This window comes from Malania oleifera, chromosome 1 (genome assembly GCF_029873635.1).
Source record: "Malania oleifera isolate guangnan ecotype guangnan chromosome 1, ASM2987363v1, whole genome shotgun sequence".
Classification (NCBI taxonomy): Eukaryota; Viridiplantae; Streptophyta; class Magnoliopsida; order Santalales; family Ximeniaceae; genus Malania; species Malania oleifera.
The window spans coordinates 146896890-146917832 of record NC_080417.1 but is presented as its reverse complement, the minus strand read 5'-3'; the positions used below and the strand labels follow the sequence as shown (position 1 = coordinate 146917832).

The 20943-nt window shown below is 35.7% G+C and overlaps 2 protein-coding genes across 2 annotated transcripts in view; one reads left to right on the top strand and one right to left on the bottom strand.

The window, feature by feature from the left end:
- Positions 1 to 15073, bottom strand: part of LOC131145805 (uncharacterized) — a 32870-nt gene extending 17797 nt beyond the window's left edge. Inside the window, exon 1 of the mRNA XM_058094992.1 lies at positions 14751 to 15073. The gene's annotated coding sequence lies outside the window, so the exon portion shown is untranslated. The remainder of the gene's footprint in view (positions 1 to 14750) is intronic.
- A 2445-nt stretch (positions 15074 to 17518) lies between these two features.
- Positions 17519 to 18252, top strand: LOC131149628 (uncharacterized). Its single transcript, XM_058100252.1, has 2 exons — positions 17519 to 17854; positions 17977 to 18252. Exons 1-2 carry the CDS (start codon positions 17519 to 17521, stop codon positions 18250 to 18252), a joined length of 612 nt encoding a protein of 203 aa, XP_057956235.1.
- The last annotated feature ends 2691 nt before the right edge of the window (positions 18253 to 20943 follow it).

Sequence of the window (20943 nt, the reverse complement as noted above, 5' to 3'; positions counted from 1 at the left end):
AACAGAAGCAAAACTGAAGAAGGGGCGAAAGTCTGCTGCAATCCAACATTGCAGAAAGATGGATCAACTTTCGCTAGGGAATCTACAACAAAGTCGTCAACGTCACCCTCTAGGGTTCCAATCCTTTGTGGCAAAGAAGTTACCCATCATCCCTAAATGAACGGCTGGAGTAGGTGCAGAGTAGTAGCTCCTACAAGCAGGCTCAGCGCATGCCTACTCTATGCAGGCAGCAGCTGTGGCACAGTGTCACGAACCCCCAAAATGGGACTCAAGTAAGGGCCATGAGGCACTCGTTGAGAGCTCTCCTTCGACAAGTCAGCCAAATCTCACACGTTCAAGCCTGCAAGCACGAGCACCAGTTGAGTCTCAATACTCAAGGAAAACAAGGAACAATAGGATTTCACACGAGCAGTATATTCTTATACACCGAATAAGACTATAACAATCAAAGACATCACAATCTAAGGCAACAAAACACCACAATGAAAAGAACCACTTGTATTATTCAACTACAAGAGAATCACCATACAAACGATAACACAGATAATCATATATTCATTCTAAATCCCTGGAGAATACAATTATAGCAGTATCTCTCTCCCCTTTTTCCCCATTACATTGTCACTCCCTAACATCCTCCCCCACTCATTTTATCGACGTCCTCGTCGATGTGTTGAAGAAGGCCTTCTCACTCTTCTGATGTCGAAGTTGATGTCATTGTCTTCGAATTTCTGAAACCTTCAATCTTCTGTATGGCATGCTGAAGGTTTTCTGCCTTTTCCTAACTATTCTCTTCTTCCCCCAACCCCAGCCACTGAACCAGAAATTGTTGTTGTTGACGACTTTCTGCATTGACGACTCTATCTGCAATGATCTCCTGGACTTCTTTGTTGACAGGCTGCCTTCTGGAAATTGTTGATCTCCTTAGCTTTTGTCGGTGCGGATCTACTTCATCTATGTGGAATGACTTTAAATTGCTTACATGAAACACGGGATGGACTGGACGTCTGTGGCTTTCATCCCCTCGAAGGGCCTTTAAAGCATTCAAAGTCTTACGTTCAGGGCACTCCGCCACTCGATGCGGACCCATGCAAAGAAAACATGAGATTGGCACTCGACGCTCTCCACCCCCCGTTCGTCCGCCCCTCCACTCCCTATTCATGGGCGCTCTTTTTTTTTCCAAGAACTACTTGTCCCCCTATCCCTTCCCCCATTTGTGGGCTTGTACACTTCACTGGACCGAGAATCATTATTGGCGGACGTAGGGAAATTTCGCTTCCCAGAATTTCCTGAAAAATCATCCAACCGTTAAGCAGCAGCGAAGGCAGAAGGGAGATCACCAGTACCTTGCTGACGTAGTTCATTCCTTGGCCATGTCTTCAGACCCTGAAGAAAATGAAACAGTCTATCTGATTCAGTCATGTCTATAATATCCAGCATCAAGGCTTGGTATTCCCGTACATAACTCCTTATTGAGCCGGTCTGTTGCAATTTCATTACTTTGCACTTTGCTATGTACTCCACATTTTCTGGATAAAATTGGGTCTTCAATGCCTGTTTCAACCCCTCCCACGTGTTAATGACACATCTATTGTGCTGAATATCATTCCATTTAGTTCTCCACAACAATTTTGCATCCCCAACCAGGTATACCGTTGTCATATTTACCCAGTCCACTTCTAGATCCACTCGTGAGCACGTGAAGTAGTGCTCCATGTCAAAGAAGAAATTGTCCAGCTCCTTTGCATCTCGCGTACCCCCAAAACTTTTAGGTTCCGATACCTTCAATCGAAAACCCTCGCTTGGATCTGCAACTGGCCTTCGAGCTATCTGTGCCACTGCATTCACTTTCACAGTAATCTCTTGTAGATCCCTCTGTACCTGGATCACCACACTTTGGACATTGTCCATCTCCTTCAAATCTTCCTTCAAAGCAGTAATGGACTCCTTAACATCTTCTGCAAGGAAATCAAAATTATCCGTTAGCTCCCATAAGGAGGCCTCAAGCTCTCAAAGGCTTCCAACTGCTCGATACTCTTCTGGAAGGCCTCAAGCTCCCTTGGCCGTTTCTCCAGGGATTTCACACGTGGGATGAATTTTTCAAGTTCCTCAAGTCTCTCTACAACTTTTGATACCCCATAGAGATTTTCTCTGGGGTTTTCATCAGCGGCCTCAAGCTCTGTTGGCACACCTTTCTCCTTTATCAATGTTGCCACCAACCCTTGGAGTTCACCGCATGTTGTCTCCAGGGTTACAAGTTTTGTCTCAAGCGCCTCAATGCGCTCCACTTTTCCTGACTTGTTTCTCATATTACCACTCATGGTGCTCGCACACACTGTGCTTTAATACCAACTATCACGGACCCCCAAAATGGGACTCAAGTAAGGGCCATGTGGCACTTGTGGAGAGCTCTCCCTCGACAAGTCAGTCAAATCTCACACGTTCAAGTCTGCAAGCACGAGCACCAGGTGAGTCTCAATACTCAAGGAAAACAAGGAACAATAGGATTTCACACGAGCAGTATATTCTTATACACCGAATAAGACTATGACAATTATAGACATCACAATCCAAGGCAACAAAACACCACAATGAAAAGAACTACTTGTATTATTCAATTACAAGAGAATCACCATACAAACGATAACACAGATAATCATATATTCATTCTAAATCCCTGGAGAATACAATTATAGCAGTATCTCTCTCCCCTTTTTCCCCATTACATTGTCACTCCCTAACACACAGCATTAATTTAACAGTATTGTTGAATGGAAGGTACAATCCCCTCAAAAGAATGTGCCCAAAAAGAAATGAATTACAACTCCATCCCATAACAGAAGGAAAGAAGTTCTTTGAACCTTGAAAATTCTTGCATTCCGCTCAAGCCATAGGGTCCAAAGGATAGCATACACCTCACATGTCCATAAAATTCCTCCGTTTTTTGCTATTTCCAAATCCCCAAAACCTCGCCAACAAGAAATCAACTACATTTTGACCCACACTTCACCAAAACAAGAAAAAAGAAAGTTCCAAAGTTGGCTCACCAACCGATAATGTAGAAAGAGGTGGGCACTAGTTTCGTTAATCTCTCGAAACATCACACAAATATGTGTGCTGATTGCCTTATCAGGTCATCTTACCTAAAGCAAATCAACTATATTAATCCTGTTAAGAGTCAAGGTCCCACTGAAAGTCCATATCTTAAAAGGAACCTTAGTCTTCCAAAGGATATGATAAAAGGAAGAAAACTAGGGCTCGAATATTTCAATAAATGAAGGATGAAAGACTTGGGAGAAAAAAAATACATAAAAGAACTTGAAGAGTCCCCTAGCCAAATACTCATATGATTCCTCAAAATTAGTTAACAAAAGTGTCCAAAACACTCAAGAAAGTAGCAAAGTCATCAGCCTCTCTTTCATTGAGACTCTTAAAGAAGTGGAAGTTCCAAAAGGCCACCCCTCCCCCCAAAGAAAAGGAGGGTTTATTGATGCATTATGAATCATATATGATCTAAAAAGACGGGATACGAGCATCTCCAATGAAACCTCTCCCACACAAAATATCCTCTCAAAATCAATCCTACAACCATTACCCACTCTAGACTATGTATGAGAAAAGAACAAATGAACAACCTGGGAAACAAACTAACAAGGAATCACATAAGAAAACATTATCGCTTCATCTAGCATCCCACCTATTCCAATTTCTAACAAACTCCATACTTACTTCTAGTAACCTTTTTCTACAAGAAATTAACCTTAAAAGGAACCTCCATAATGGTTTTATTTTAAAGAGCTGTTTTTTAGATACCACATTACTAAACCTAAGGCTATGCATACGGTCCATTTGGAGAAAAAATCTACGAGAATCAAACTTGTTGGGAAAAAAATTATATACAAACGATTCCCACAAGTAAATCAATGGAGTAATGCAAATAATAAATAAAATGAGACACAAGAAATTTAACGTGATTCCCTCAAAATTTAACGTGATTCCCTTAACTCCAACTTCAACTTGTCAATCTTGGAAGACTCTTGTCCTACAACAAGCATATCAGCCCCATCGAGTCCGCCCTCTCCTATAAGTCCCATCCAGAAAATTTTTTCCCCAACACCCCGAAGAGGAAGAGGGGGGAGGAACAAGAAGAAGAAGGAAAAGAAAGGAAAAGGGAGAGCGAAAAGGAGAGGGGGTAGAAGGCAAACAAGAAAAGGGGCGAGAGGAAAACGAAGAGGAGGGGCCAAGGGGGGGGGTAAGAGGGATATGGTGGGGATAGGGAGAAGTGGAGGGGGAAAAGGGAAAGGGAAGGAAAAGAGAGGGGGACAGATGAGGGGCGCAACGGAGAAAGGCAAAGGCGGGAAGAAAGAGAAACACCATCCACACAAACACGACCAAACAAAAACACAAACGACCGCGAAGTAACATATAGATAGCGATCAGCACCGAAAAAAACCAACACAAGAACTGAAACAGCAGACACAAGGACCCAACCGCACAACACCGCCACACGACCAACACGAACAACGACCAGACAGAAAACACCCACAAACAAACGAACCGCAACAGAGAAAAGACAGACAAACAAGAAACCAAAAGAACAAAAAAAATATAAGAATAAGCGACAAAGAACGAGAAAGCGCTCGACAATGTAAAAACGTATAAATAAGAAGCCAAAAAATATAAGCAAGAAATAAAAACCAAACCACAGAAACAAAAACCAAAAAAAGCAAGAGACGATTAAGAATACCAAAAAAAAACACAAACATTCCGGGGAAAATTCCCCAAACCCCCCCCAAACACACAACCCCCGGGGTCGGGGTGGGATGGGGGGTGGTGGTGGGTGGGGGGCGGTGGTGGGGGGTTGTGGGGTGGGGGGTAGGGCCACCCACCCCCCACCCACAAAACCCCACCGAATAGATGACATCTTCACAATCGGTGAGAATATTTCATCAAAGTCAATTCCCTTTTTCTGACCAAAGCCTTTTACCACAAGCCTAGCCTTGTACCGAAGATTCTTTCCATCATTGTTCAACCTAAACACTCATTTGTTTTTTAAAATTTTCTTTCTAGGAGGAAGTTTAACCAAATCATAAGTATGATTGTCATCTATGGACTTCATTTCCTCTTGCATAGCCTCCATCCATTCAACTTTATTTTCATGGTTCATGACGTCTTGATAGCTTTCGGGCTCCCCTTTATCCGTTAGAGTAACATAGTCACTTGATGGATATTTAGTTGAAGGTCTTGGCTCTCTTCAAGTTCTTCTCAATGGAGCTTGCTATTGAACTTGTTGCTCCCCCTCAATTTGATCTTCAACATCACTAGGAATTTCATCATTTTCAACATCTTCAAGAAGTGGATGAACATCTTCCATATTTCCATCATATGCCAAAGGTGGAGAAGGTGACTCTAAGTCAACAAAATCATTCCCGTTAGATTGTAGTTGCTCAACCGTGCCAAAATCTTCAATTATTTGTTCTTCAAAAAATACAACATCCCGATTTCTAACAACTTTCTTTTCAACCGGATCCCACAATCTATATCCAAATTCATTATGCCCATAGCCAAGAAAAATACATTGCATTGTCTTGTCATCAAGTTTGGATCTTTCATCTTTTGGAATGTGAATAAATGCCCGACAACCAAACACTTTCAAGTGATCATAAGTGACATCCTTACCTTTCCAAATTTTTTCAGAAACTTCACCAAGTATAGGAATTGAAGGGGACAAATTAATCAAGTCCACCGCCGTCCTCATTGCTTCACCCCAAAATGATTTTGGCAACTTCGCATGAAAAAACATACATCTCATTCTCTCCAGTATGATGCGGTTCATCCTTTCAGCAATTCTATTTTGTTGAGGGGTTTTCTTGACGGTCTTTTGATGTCTAATGCCTTGACTATAACAATATACATCAAATGGACCAATGTACTCTCCACCATTATCTGAGCGTACACATTTCACCTTCTTTCCAGTCTCCCTTTCAACTTTGACTTGAAAATGCTTAAACACATCTAAAACTTGATTTTTAGTTTTCAAAGTGTAAGCCCAAACTTTTCTTGAACAATTATCAATAAAAGAAATAAAATAAAGTGCAACACCATGAGATTTAACTTTCAAAGGACCACATACATCGGAATGTATCAAATCTAGAACATTAGATTTTTTAGTAACAAACATTGTACATAAAGGAGCTCTATGTTGCTTACCGGTCAAACAATGAACACAAGCTTTAAGAGGAGTGCCTTTCATCTCGGGTAGGAGCTTCTTTTTGAACAAAAATTACATTCTTTTTTCACTCATGTGCCCAAGCTGCTTATGCCAGAAATCGGTGGAAGAGTGACTCTCAATTGCATTCACAAAACCATTACCAATTTTACCTTGCATCATGTACAGTGTACTAGTCTTCTTGCCTTTAACCACCACTAAATTACCCTTTGTGAGCTTCCATTTTCCATCACCAAAATGGTTGTCAAACCCTTCATCATCAAGCTTTCCGGTAGATATCAAATTTATCTGAATATCAAGTACATGTCTCACATCTTTGATCACCAACTTGCATCCTAAATTTGTTTCCAAGCAAACATTTCCCATGCCAACAATTTTTGACAAACCTTCATTTCCTATCCGAACAATTCCATAACTTCCTTTGGAATAGGAAGTGAAGAAATCTTCCAGAGAAGTGACATGGAATGACGCACCGGAATCAATAACCCAATCAATCTTTTGACTTGCCAAATTAATGCAACTATCATCAGAAACAACCATAAGGTCACCATCAGATGCAACCGAAGTTATGTCTTCATGCTTTTTCTCAAAAATTTTCTCTTTGTTTTGCTCCTTGAATTTCAATTTTTAACACTCCCACTTCATATGCCCCTTTTTATGACAATAGTGACGCTCAATATCTTTTTTTGAAACTGAGCTAGACCGGCCTCTTAATTTATCATTACAGTGAGAAGATCTACTCTTGTTTCTACCTCTCCCCCGATTTTCTGTCACAAGTGCCTCTGAATGAGAAGAGCCAACTGATTTTCTCTTAATTTCTTCATTCAACAAGCTGCTAGTTACTTGATTCATTCTAACAATTCCATCGAGAGCCGAATTGCTAATAGTCATAACCAAAGTCTCCCAACTTTTCGGCAAAGAGCTAAGAAGCATTAGGGCCTGTAACTCATCATCAAAAACAATTTTCATGGTAGCAAGTTGATTGATAATATTTTTCATCTCATTCAAATGTTCGGTAATAAGTTCACCATCTTTATATTTCAAGTTGACCAATTTTCGGAAAAAAAAGTTTTATTTATAGCCGACTCTCTATCATAAAGATCCTCCAATTTTTTCCACAATTCATGTGTCGAAGTTTTGGTAGAAACATGATGAAAAACACTATCATCAATCCATTGCCGGATGACACCAACGGTTTTTCTATTAAGCCTATTCCACTCATCATCACTCTTGTCTATAGGCTTTCGGCCATCACCCTCAATAGGTCCATCCAAATCTTTGCAAAATAAAAGATCTTCCATTTTTGTTTTCTAAGTTACCCAATTGTTTCCATTGAAGCTAATCATACGACCAACATTATCATCCATGATTTACACAAACCTAATGAATCCAAAGAACACGGCTCTAATACCACTTGTTGGGAAAAAAATTATATACGAACAATTCCCACAAGTAAATTAATGGAGTAATACAAATAATAAATAAAATGAGACACAAGAAATTTAACGTGGTTCCCTACTATCACCAAAATTGTACAAAGTGGGTACAAAAGGCAGAAGTCTTACAAATACACAAAGGTGTATAACAAAAGCAGCAAGATAGAAAAGGCCTCACCAAATATTGTGAACAAAGCTTCAAAAAAAACCAACCAAAAGAGCAAATCAGAGAAATCTCAAAATGCTGATAATAGTATGCAGCCAGAGTCGCAGGAGTGAACAACACGCTGGAGAAAGGGCCGCAGGCAGCTCTGCAGGCGTGAGGAATCTGGTGCTGCAGACGTGAGGATCTGGTGAGGCGTTTCTGTGAGAGTGAAAAACAGAGTGGAAATAAAAAACTGTGGAGAGCCGGCCTGCTGCTGTTAGCCAAAAAATCCGAATGGGAGGGGCTGCGCTGCTGTGTGTGGAAAATCCAAGTGGAGGGGCTGCTGAGAGCTGCCCAATGCACCGGCTGAAGAAGCAAAACCCAGAATAGCTGGGCATGCGCAGACATTGATCTTGAGAAGCCAAAACACACCATTAAAAAATCACCCATTTTCAAGGCATGGGGCCCCCGAAGGAGCGAAACCCAACAAAACTTTTATGGTTCCGCATGAAGAAGAACCGAACTGTACTTGAGACCAGAATTGAACTTTGACCGAACCAAAATTTTTGGTTCACTGACGTAAAAACTGGACCAAACCATTTTTTATTTCCCTAAAATTTTAAAGTTAATTTCTTTCGCAAGTTTGCAACCTACTTTTACAAAATTCCCAAGTAAATTTAAAATTTCTAACTACGCAGGGTGCAGTAGCAGCAGCAACGGGGAGGCTTCTTGCTACGATAATTGAAATATTCAGAAATTACAGACCAAAATTGCTTAAACAGTTGCGCCATTTCATCAAACACTTGGTACACACTCCATCTTCCCACAGATCATTAACCATGAAACATGCTTTGATCTTTTGAAGAATCTAAGTTGTAAGGGCACAAACTATAGCAAAGAGAGAAAATGGTTTCAAATTAAACCTGGGAAGCTTGCTGCCTGTGAGGCGGAGATCCGCTGATGATAGCCTTGACAAATTTTTATAGCTGAGACTTGAGTGTGGACTGAAGAATAGAGAGACTGAGATGCGCGAGCTGAGAGGTAACTCAGTCGTGTGGAATTGATGGAGTATATGGGAGGGCAACGACTGCAAAGCAGCTGGCTGAGTCGGTTGTATGGCAACGCAACTGCCGAACGGAGGTGTTGGCTTGCTGGTTGCAGCGTTTGGCTATGTGCTTACGGCGGTGAAGGAGTACAGGCCAGTTTGGGAGCACTAAAAAAATAAGGAAATAAAAAAAAAAAATACATATAACAAATTAAACACTTTTTTTGAAAACATATCTTCAAAATAAGCACTTTTATTAAAAAAATAATAATATTCAAATTTTATTACAATAAACACTTATTGTAAAAATTATTTCTTTAAAATCACTTTTTTTATAATTATTTAAATGAATTTTGAGAAACTCTTGGCCTCTTATAAGTGGCACTATTTATAAGTAAAGTTAATTTTATAAATATAAAAAAATTAGTAGTTATTTTATAATTAAAAGTACTTTAAAAGAATATAATATATTATTTTGTTATGCATTATATGATATTAATTATTAATGAAACATATATTAATTTTAGAATGAAGAAGAAGAACTATCTATTAATTTAAATTAATTTAAAAAATTAAAAAAACAAATTATTTTAATATAAATTAATATGATAATCATATCTTAGAAATATATATTAAGAACAAGATTATTGTTTGTAAAAATTATGTAAATTTTTACTTAATAAAAATATTTAAATGTTAATTAAAAATAATAGTTCAAATAAATATTTATTAAATTATTAATTAAAAATTAATTACTTATTATTTTGCTATGCATTATAACCTATTAATTATTAATAAAATAAAACATTTTGGAATGAATAAAAATAACATCTATAAATTTAAATTAACATTAAATTAACTAAAAATTTTAATTTGGTCATTAATACTATTTTTAACATAAATTAATATCACATATTATAAATATATATACTAATAACATGATTATTGTTAACAAATAGATAATTTTACATCAGTTTAGTTAATAGAAAATATTCAAATTTTAATTAAAAATTTAATATAATTACCATTTAACTTTTTATTATAAAAACATTAATATTTTTATTCAAAATATATTTAAAAATATATATTAGTTATTGTAATTCAATTCTGAATTGAACAAAAACTATTTATTAATTTTAGTAAACATTAAATAAATTAAAATTTTAAATTTAATTAATAATATTATTCTTTATCATAATTTAATATGATAGTAATACGTTATAAATATACACTTGTAATAATATTATTATTAATTAAAAAAAATAATCTTATATTATTTTCTAATAGAAAATGTTTAAATTTTAATTATAAATAAATTATAATATTTATAATTTAAAATATGCTTTAAAAAAATCATATAATACCGTATAATAAAAATAAGTTTTCAAATATCACTTATTTTAAATATAATCAAAAATCACTTATAACTTTTAACACTTTTTAAATTCATCACTTATTAAATTCAGCACTTTTTTTTCTGAAAAGGAAAAAAAACACTTATGTTCCAAACAATTCCTAAAGCACTAAACATTCTCTTTATAAAAATAAATAAAACAATAATTAAAAGAATGTGATAAAAATAAATGGTTGAACTAATTTTGAACAAGGTTTCAGTAAGTCAGTTTTCAAAGTGCTAAATTGAAGTGAAACCAAATTACATTCCATTTGTATTTTTCCTTGAATCGAATCGAATCAGTTTAATAAAAGCAACCAAATCTATTGGACCAAAATGACTCGGTTCGATCGAGTTAATCAATTTGAAACTATTATTGTACAAACCTCACTAGTCACTAAGCTCCAAATTCCCTCAAACTTAGGTCATCCAAACTGACAAGATGATATCTCTTATTCTCACATGTATTGGACCAAGAAAATTTTCTCACAAATCTTTCTAAAAGTCTCTTACATTCATGAGAATTTTAAATTAGGGTTGTGTGTCTACATGTACATATGTTCGAAGGGGAAGCAACAATGAGTAATATCATCCTTTCCTATCCAGATTCCTTATTATAATCATGTATCCAACTGCACCAATCACCCACACTCGTCATTATTTTCTAAAAATTGGCTAAGCAATCAAGTGGGCATTGAAGACCCGAAGGGGAAGTGGAAGCATTGTTTAGTTGACTATTTTGTGGGTAAATTTCCAGGTAAAATAGCCCTTAATTTGATAGTTGAAACTTGGTATGCTAAGGTTGAAATACTCCACTCTGAGAGTGGCCGGATTGTATTCAAGTTCAATAAAGAAGGGGACATGTTGCAGGTGTTGCAAAGGGGCCCCTATCTTGCATATGGTTGTCCCTTGCTACTTAAAAGGTTGCCAAACATGTTTCAATTTGATAATGAGAGTCTGAGCACTTTGCCAATTTAGATTCAGTTAATAAATCTCTCAATCGAACTATGAACTTTGAATGCCTTATGGAGAATTTGTTCTATGTTGGTAAGGCCTGTCTATGCAAATTAACTTACCACCAACAGAGAAAGACTTTCTTATGCAAGGGTTTTGGTTGAGATCGATGTTGCAAAAGGAGTTGAAGAAAAGCATCAAGATTATGCTTCCTAATGATTGTGTGATCACTCAAGAGGTTGCATATGAGAATCTCCCTAGGTTTTGTAACTACTGTAAAACCCTTGGCCATGTCAAGGGCAACTGTAGATCTAAGAAGGATAAAGAGTTGATTGTTGAGAAGAAGCAGAAGGAAATAGACACTGTCAATATTGATGTGAGCACTGCTGCTGATAATTGCTTGGAGCCTAACAAGATCACAGACAAGCATGTGAAGGTGGGGGAAGAAGGTAACAAGAAGTTAAAAGCGCTATAGGAGGCACAAATACTGCAGCGAGTACAAAAACAAACAAGACCAATGATTCCTCCTCCATACAAGGGGAGGGTGAAGCTGGAAAAGTTAAGGATAAAGGAAAAGCTCCCCTAATTGAGAAGGAGAGTGGTAAAAATCAAGGAGATGGTGGCCATCTCGAAAAGGAGAAGGATAAGCAAAGGAAGCAGGGGGATGGTCTTAAACCAGCTAAGAGTAAGAAAAAGAATAACGGGTCTTGGCTCCTTGAGTTTGAGTGATTGCCTGGGCTAACCGTCAACAGTTTCAACACAATTCGTCGACGGTTTTATGACAGATTGTTTTTGATTAATCTTGCTACTGATTCCCTAGGTATGCCCAGTTTTGATTGTACTTGCTACTAGGTTTTCTTCTTGTTTCGAAGTTGCTTGTTTTGATTGGCCTTTGAGCCCCTGGGTATGCCCAGGTTCTATGTAATTTTTGTTATTTGTTTTACTTTGAATTGGAGCTTTGGCCTCCTTTCTCAAGGTATGCCCAAAGTTTTCTATACATATCCTTTTGATCAATATAATTTACATTTACGGATCAAAAAAAAGAAAGTTGACAATTGCGACTAGAGAAAGCAATACACTAATAAGGTAGAAAAAATGACACAAATAAGAGGAACATAGAAAGAATTAATTGTATTGATGTCAACGTAATTTAGAGTATTATTAGAAGAGATCCATGATATTATCCATCCATTTATCACTATAATAAAAATAAAAAATAAAAAAAGACAACACTTTGTTTTTTTTGAATGTTCACAAAACTGTCTACCATCATAAATTTAATAGAAAATCATGTATGATTTATTTGTAATTTGAATTTAAAATAACTTAACACTGTTTTTGGGAGCATGGATTTTGGGCTTTGAATTTGATTTTGGATAGATTTGGACATTTTTCAACACAATTTTATATTCCATCTTGTCCAAATCTAATAAAATTTAAATCTAAGACTTCTCCAAACACAAAATAAATCTTTGCTTGATCCTATCCTTCTTAATCTCCTTTTATCATTCCTATTTTTTTTTACAATTTTTTCTTATTAAATTTGATTACAACATGCAAAATAAATGTATTTATCTTTAAGGAATGAAAATTCATCTCGTTTAATATATTTATAACCCCACATAATGAAACATTTTGTCTGCATTTTAATAATCACATTAAACAATTGACACCATTTAGTTTTTAGTTTATTATATATTTTATCTTTTATAATCTTTATAGTAATATCAAGCGAATTCTTTGATTTTACATAAATCAAAAGCGATGCATACCTCCCAATAATCCTATACTAAATAAGAATGTAGTTAAGTAATCAATATAGGGCAAGATTAGCTCTCATGATCTAGAAGATTAGGTAATCATACAAGGTTTAGTTAAAGCTTTTATACTTACGCTCCTGTCTAGACCTGGCAAAGCGGATCAGGTCGATTTATCCATGGCGGATAAGGCGGATTATCAGGTGAAAAAATCATAATCCATATTCGACTCATTTAAGTGGCGGATTAAGTGGTTTCGGCTCGGATAATTCATGCCGGATGGGCGGATAATCAGTCATTCTCAAATATAATTTTATTAATAATTTATTTTTTGTCATAATAATTTAAGTTGTATACGGTAACTTGCGATTAGCTTGTGTATTAATTTTTTTAGTAACTATATCAATCATTCAATCATTTATACTAATTAATAACTCCTGATTCATGCAAGTAAAATTGTAAACAATAAAACATAATAAATTAGTCTCAATCCAACTCAAAATAGAAACTCAAACTCAAACATAATAAATTAGTCCCAAGAAATTTCTGAAAATTTCGCAATCAAAAGGCACAACAATGCCAATTCTAAAGAATAATTTGCCACTTATGCATTTTAACAAGCTTCATTCAAGAAAACATGATGTTCCAAAAGGTGAATTCTTCAAAATAAGATCTTTAGTTCCATTTAAGAATTTTGTACTCAAAAGGCACATTGCCTTTATGCCCATGGAAATGCCTAAATGATGATATTTCAAATTGAGGATTCTTCAAAATAAGACCTTTGGCTCCATTTAACAGAGCAGAGAAAGCCAAAAAAAAAAAAAATTGCAATAGTATTACTAGCTTAAATTTTTAAAGAGAAAATGGATTTATATTTAGAATATAGAATAATATTAGTAATAAATTGCCTTTGTTTTCCAGTTGACCAGGAGGTTAGATAACAAAAAAAAAATAGAGACTAATCACCACTTGGACATTTTAACAAACATGTAACGAAACATGATATTGTAAAAAGTGAATTTTTTTAAGAGAAGAAAAGAAATAGAAAATGCTAATACAAGAAGACCAACCAAACTAGGTTTGAGCCAATCTGGTGACTCTCAACAACACCAGTAATGCCAAAACACCTTGTATTGAGCATCTAGTCCCAAATCAAGTCCATAGAAGACCCATGGTCTCAAAAAATCTGGCCATTTCTCTCCAACCAAATAACCAAAATAACAATGAAAGTAGAATTCCACGCCTTCCAAAATCTCTAAATTCAACCACCAAGAAATCCTCCAAAGAATAAGGGCACCCATAACACTTCCCAACAGGCCAAAAATCTTGTTCCAAAGACACCAAGCCACAGGACTGAGAATAAATGAGCACGGTCCTTATTACCATAGCTACACATGACACAAACATCTGAACATAAAGCCTAATAGGTCTCTCAACCTGCAAGGCTACAACAAATCATTGGTGATCTACACAACACCTTTACTTTGAAGGAACTTTAGCTCTCCACAATTTATTGGCAAGAAGAAAAAAATGATAAGATGTGTTCAGGTGAGTACAGAATCATTTACAAGAGAAAACACCATAATTATCCAAACACCAATCCTAAAATCCCCACAATGGTAATAACAAGAAGAATCCAAGAACCACATGAGAGAGTTCCTCAAGCTCCCCGTCATTAAGGTTAAAACAAAAAGTGAAAATCCCAAACAATGCTGCTAAACATACTAAAAAACTGATGAACATGGAAAGCAAAAAGCAGATTTGTAGAAGAAGAAGAAGAAGAATACTTACAAATTCGAACTTCGACGCAGATGAACTCACGAACTCACAAACGCTCAAAGACGAGCTTGCGAGGAGCTCCTACTGGTTTGAAAATGTCCACGATCAACTCGCGAAGCTCCTGACGAAGTGACGAACTCGCGAAGGGCTCCTGCTGATTCGCAGTGTCGAAGACCAACTCACGAAGGCCAGAGGGCTTCGAAGAGTCGAAGAAGAATGCCAGAATGAAGGGCCTCTCACTCTATCACTCTCTCCTCTCGTGCTGGCTCTCTGAACAGAGACGCTCGTCACGCTCAAATGAAGAATCGAATAGGGCAGCAGGGCTCGAATTGAATAGGGCTGCGGGCATTAGGTGATTAGGGATTTAGGGTTGGGCCGTTTGGCCTGGGATTGGAGTGGGAGGGGCCGAGTAGGGCGTGTGGGCCGTGCGGCCGTGGGCACTTGGGCAGTGGGCTCACTAGGCTGGCTGGGTTTAGAGTCTTTGGACTTTGTCTGTAGCCTATTGGGCTTTCCTAGGTTACTAATGTAAGCGGGTGGATAAACCCAACCCGCTAAGGGATATGAAAATAAAAAATCATATTCGACTCATTTAGTAAACGAATAATTATAAGTCGGTTAAAATGGGTCGGATGCTATTTGGATTAACGGATTTTTATCTATTTTGTTAGGTCTACTCCTGTCGATAACTTTTGAAAAAAGATAAATAAAATGAGAGTTTGAGTGTAAAGTACTAAAGAAATCTCATTCAATTAAGAAACTAATTTTTCTACATGGATAGTCAAAAAGACAAAACAAATAAAATGATTAATGTAAAGGATCTAAATTTATTGTAAGAGCACCCGTATTTCTTAATTAATTTATTTGTCAACAACATAATGAAAAATGCTTGCAATGATTTAAGTTCAAGATGGAGAAAATAGAAATAAAGGAGGGGCATTTAAGGGTATGGCATTTTTTTAAGGCAAAGTCATTGCATCTTTTGAATTTTTTAACATGCTATTCATAGTAAAGATTTTAAGGTTCAAAAGTCAAACGTGTGTTACTTTTATTTGTTAAAAAAATAGTCTTTGTTTTTTCATTTATAACTTCTTAAAAACATTACAAACACATCACATTGTTTTTCGACTTTTTACTATTTTCACAATATAATTTTAAATATATATCTATAAATTTCTTTTGAAAAATCACTTTGTAAAATAATGCATTATTTTTTATTTAAAAATAAAAAATATTTTGACAGTTATATATGCCCTACATTATATTTGAGGATGCATTATTAAATACAAAACTTATTTTTTGAACATTCATTAGTACATCGACACCAAACTTCGAAGAAATTAAACTGGTTTTCTTTCCTCTAGAACATATTCTTGCAAACATGCAAAGGGACAGTCAAGAAATTTTTGGGTATTCACAAATTACCATGTCATTGACATAAATAATAGTTAAAAACATTTTCCATCGCTCTTGCAGCTAACAAAGTCTTACCTAAAATTTTCTCATTGTGCAGGGCAAAGCCCAGGCCTTGGCCATGGCCACTCAAATCAAGTGATTGGACTCCATTGCTAGCTGATTTTGAGTGCTTAAAGTCACTGTCATTGTTCTATCCATTCACCCACAAGCTATTGGCCTTTCTTGCTCACCTCTCATTGATTTTTCAATAAGAAAAGAAACAGAAAAATAATAACAATAATAATAGTGAAGATCAATAAGAAAAGAACAAATGATATAGAAATAATATTTCAAAACAAATGATAAGAACACAATTGTGTTATTGTATTTTAGAAGGAAGGATTTTTACTGTTCAATTTGGGTTTGTGTCAATTTGGATGACATTTAACATAAATTTATGTTACTTTTCATTTAAATGCACCCAAATATAGCTTAATGATTTGAAAAAACTCTTACCCTATCTTTGGAAAGACTTTAGATTTGAATTTGTATTGGAATTAGATCAAATGTAATACAAAATTATATTAAAATTTTGTCTCACTCCACTCAAATTTAAATTCAAGGTCCAAAATTTGTGCACCCTAATGCAACATTAAGTACAATTAATTAAGGTTGTGTTGGAAAATATAAATTTGTATATTTGGATTTGGATCTATACAAATTGAGATGAAACTCGATATAGTTTTGATTTGAATTTTATGCAAATTCAAACAAAAATTGTTGAAAGTTTTACTTGTTAGAGATGTCTCACATCCGAATTTTCAACGCGGGATAAAGGTTTAATTCCACTTGTAGTTTGTCCCACATTCAAAAAATTGAGTGGATGATGAGTGTTTTATACATGGTTGGGCCTAATACCCAATAGACTTAAACTTTTGTGTCATGTTGGTGTTCACCCATGTGTATCAAATTCATCCATGGACTCCTCCGATGCTAATAAATGGTATCAGATATCAAGGAAATTGTGTAGTTTTCCAGCCAACCATCGACGGTTACTTCGACAGTTTCAAACATAAACAATTCCAGAAGAAAACCGTTGATGATTCTGTCAATTGCTTATTTGCCGAGAATTCTTGCAGTTGAAGATTGGTTGATATCCAATAATTTGCGATAATTTGGGAATCTACTGTTGTATTACTTGAATATTTGTTTATATTTGATAGTCTAAGATCTTCTTGATTTAGTATTTAAATACTTTTGAATTTGTAATAACTATACCTTGTACAAGTCTTATATATAGGACCTCTTCATATAAATGAAAGTGTTTTGCAAATTCTATATAGTGTCAAAGCTCTTTCCTCTAACGAGTTTTTTTTTTTTTTCCCCTCATGGCCGCTTCCCTTGAGTCTATTATTGTCAACACTTTCGAGCTTCCTAGCAATGGTAACACTCCTCTTGTTGTCATCAATGTCAGCTCCCAACTTCATCAGAAGCTAACCCCTTCCAAATTCCCTTCATGGCGCGCCCAATTGACATTATTACACATTGACTATAACCTCCAGGGCTATCTTAATGGTACCGATGTATGTCCGTCACCAACCTTTTCTACCAGCATCTCCTTTGCCGATTCATCTTCTATAGGTTCATCCAATTCGACCTTTTGGCATTGGCTCATGAAAGATAAGTTGATCCTTCACGCCATCCTTGCATCTGTCTCCAAAATGGTATTTCTGCTCAGTGTTGCTTCAACCACTACTTGTGATGCTTGATCCAAGTTGCAACGACGTATGCCAATCGTTCACGTACTCATGTTATGCAACTTAAAGAGGAGTAAACTCTCATTCAGCGAGACTCACGCTCGGTCTCAAAGTATCTTCATGTTATCAAGGTTTTAGTTTATGAACTTGCTATGATTGACTCTTCCATCTCAGTGAATGACATTATTCTTTATGTCCTCAATGGTCTCGGTTTTGAATACCGTGATACTGCGGCACCTATTCGGGCACATGAGACTTCTCTCACGTTTGAACAGCTTCATGATATGCTAATTGGCCACGAAAGCTACTTGAAACATGTTGAAGCTTCCAACTCCGCCCTAGTTGCCATTGCAAACACCACTTAACGCCACAATACCACTTCCACATTCCACCGCAACTAACGTTCCAACACTGGTTCCTATGGTCAGCATCACCCCAACTCTAGTTGCTATAATCGCAAAGAGCAGTCTAGTAAGCCCCAGATTTTTTGTTAGGTATGTGACAAAGTGGGACACTCGGCCAATACTTGTCGCTCAACTTCAGGAGTGAAGTTTGTGAATTATGCCACTACCACCAGCTCTAACGACGAAAAGTGCCTTGTGGATTTAGTTGCTTCTCACAATATCACCTCTAAACTTGACAATCTATCTGTTCACTCAGAGTATGATGGCATGGATGAGGTTGTCATTGGCGATGGCTCAAGTTTGCGAGTCACACATGTTGACTCTATGACCCTTCCCTCTTCCTCGAAGGCTTTTACATTAACTAATACTCTTTATGTTCCTAATATTCACAAGAACTTAATCTCTGTTCATAATTTCACTCATTCCAATAATGTATATCTTGAGTTTCACTCATTTTATTTTCATGTGAAGGATCGGAGCACGAGGCGACTCTTCTTCATGGTAAATGTCAGGATGGTGTCTATCCAATGATGATGGCTTCTCCCGTTACCAATTCTTCTGTTTTAGCACTTGATAAATGAACAACCTCTAACACTTGGCATGGATGACTTGGGCATTTATCAAATAAAATTATTGATTTTGTTATTCGCACATTTTCCCTTCCAATTATAGTGTCTCGTATCTCTTCATCATCTATTTGTAATTGTCACGCTGCAATTTTTATACCATTTTTTTAATACAATAATAAACAATAATAATCGATCATCTAACAAACATCTCTGATACCATATATCAACATGACCCGACCCGAAGTGGAGTATTAAGAAATCTATCCATCAAAACATACTATCCATGCAGCAAAATACATAAAGTGTCTAAGTCTCATATACAATGTCAGAGTGCTATAACCTCCACATATATACATATACATCCACATAAATTCATAAAATACTCTAAGGTTATACAGAACATATCTCCAACTCTAAAATACTTACCCTGAATATTAGGGTACTAGATCTCCACTACCTCAGAGCTCGCTCCACTTGTCTCTCCTGATTTCTTGAAATGTTTAAGTTCTGGGTGAGACACCTCTCAATAAGATGGAATAAATTATTGACAGTGTGTGGCAACATGATTTTCAGTATATCATAACACATTCATTTAATTAATTATATCAAGTAAGAAAAACATACAGATATGTACTCATAATCATATATATATATATATATATATAAACATACAATTATAACTCATGGTTGTTCATCTTTCATTTTATTTCTCATATTCCCATTCTAACTCACGAGTATCCACCAGCATATAACACAACGCGTTTGTAACTCAATGGTTGTTCATCATATTGTAACATACAATTATCGCGTCTGTAATGAGAAACCATCCTAAGGATATTCATGTCACATTGTCATGTATTCACTCCATATGACCGGGTTGTGCGGCCCATAGGCAAGACCTAACCATGGTTAGCCTACTAGGTTAGATCAAAACTAAACGCGTTTGTAGTACGATTGGCCTACCCAATCCTAGTCTGGACCCCAGGGAGTAACTCTACTCTTCACAGGTCCAATCGAATGTCTCACCACACTATATACAAGATGTGTGGTTACACTAACACATATGCTAGCAACGATACCGTACTCTCTGTATATCTCTGGTCCATCAGGGTTCTCATTTCCACATTTCTGTATTCATTTTTCATCACATCTGTATATCTCATCATATCTGTATATATCTCATCTTATCATTTCTGTATAAAATGTCTTTGTGTATATCACATAGCATCATTTCTATATAAACACATTTGTATATATCACGTATCATCATTTAGTATAAAACATATCTACATTTCTCATATCATCATTTTGGTATAAAAAACATATTTGTATATAAATCTCATATCATCATATCTATATAAAACATATATGGATTTCTCATATCTTCATAGCTGTATAAAACATATTAATATATCTCATATTATCATATCTGTATAAAACATATTTGTGTATCTCATAACTTCATTACTATATAAAATCATATCTGTGTTTCTCATAGATCATTTCTCAGTGCAAATTATATATTTCAATATCAATCACATTCCCAGTATAAAACTATTAGTTCATATTCCTCATGCCGCACAATTTTAGACTGACAATCATAATATAATAATCACAGGGAAAATATCCATAATATACTTTTTCCAAAACCATATACAATATTCTCAATTTCACATATTTTAAATTAACCAGTTAATTTTCCAAAAATATCTATTATAATTTATTCTCTTTATTTGCATACTGAGAGGGTGTATGCTAAGATCTCTAAACCAATGTCCACGACATTCGAAACTCAAAACCTTGAAATCATATTTTCCCAGCTTAATTGGCTCAACCTCAAAATTACAATTATCTTACTATTCCTAGGCTCACACGCTCCCATTAACCGATTAAATTTTATAAAAAAAATGTGGGTATAATCCACTTTCCATATTTAAATTTAATTTGTAACATATTTAAAAACTTCATTATGATCAAATCCCTGCAATTTAATCTAATTCCAAAATATTTGTCAAAAATTTATTTTATCAAATCATTGCAGTTTAACTTAATTCCAAAATATTCCCCAAAAATCTAATATAAT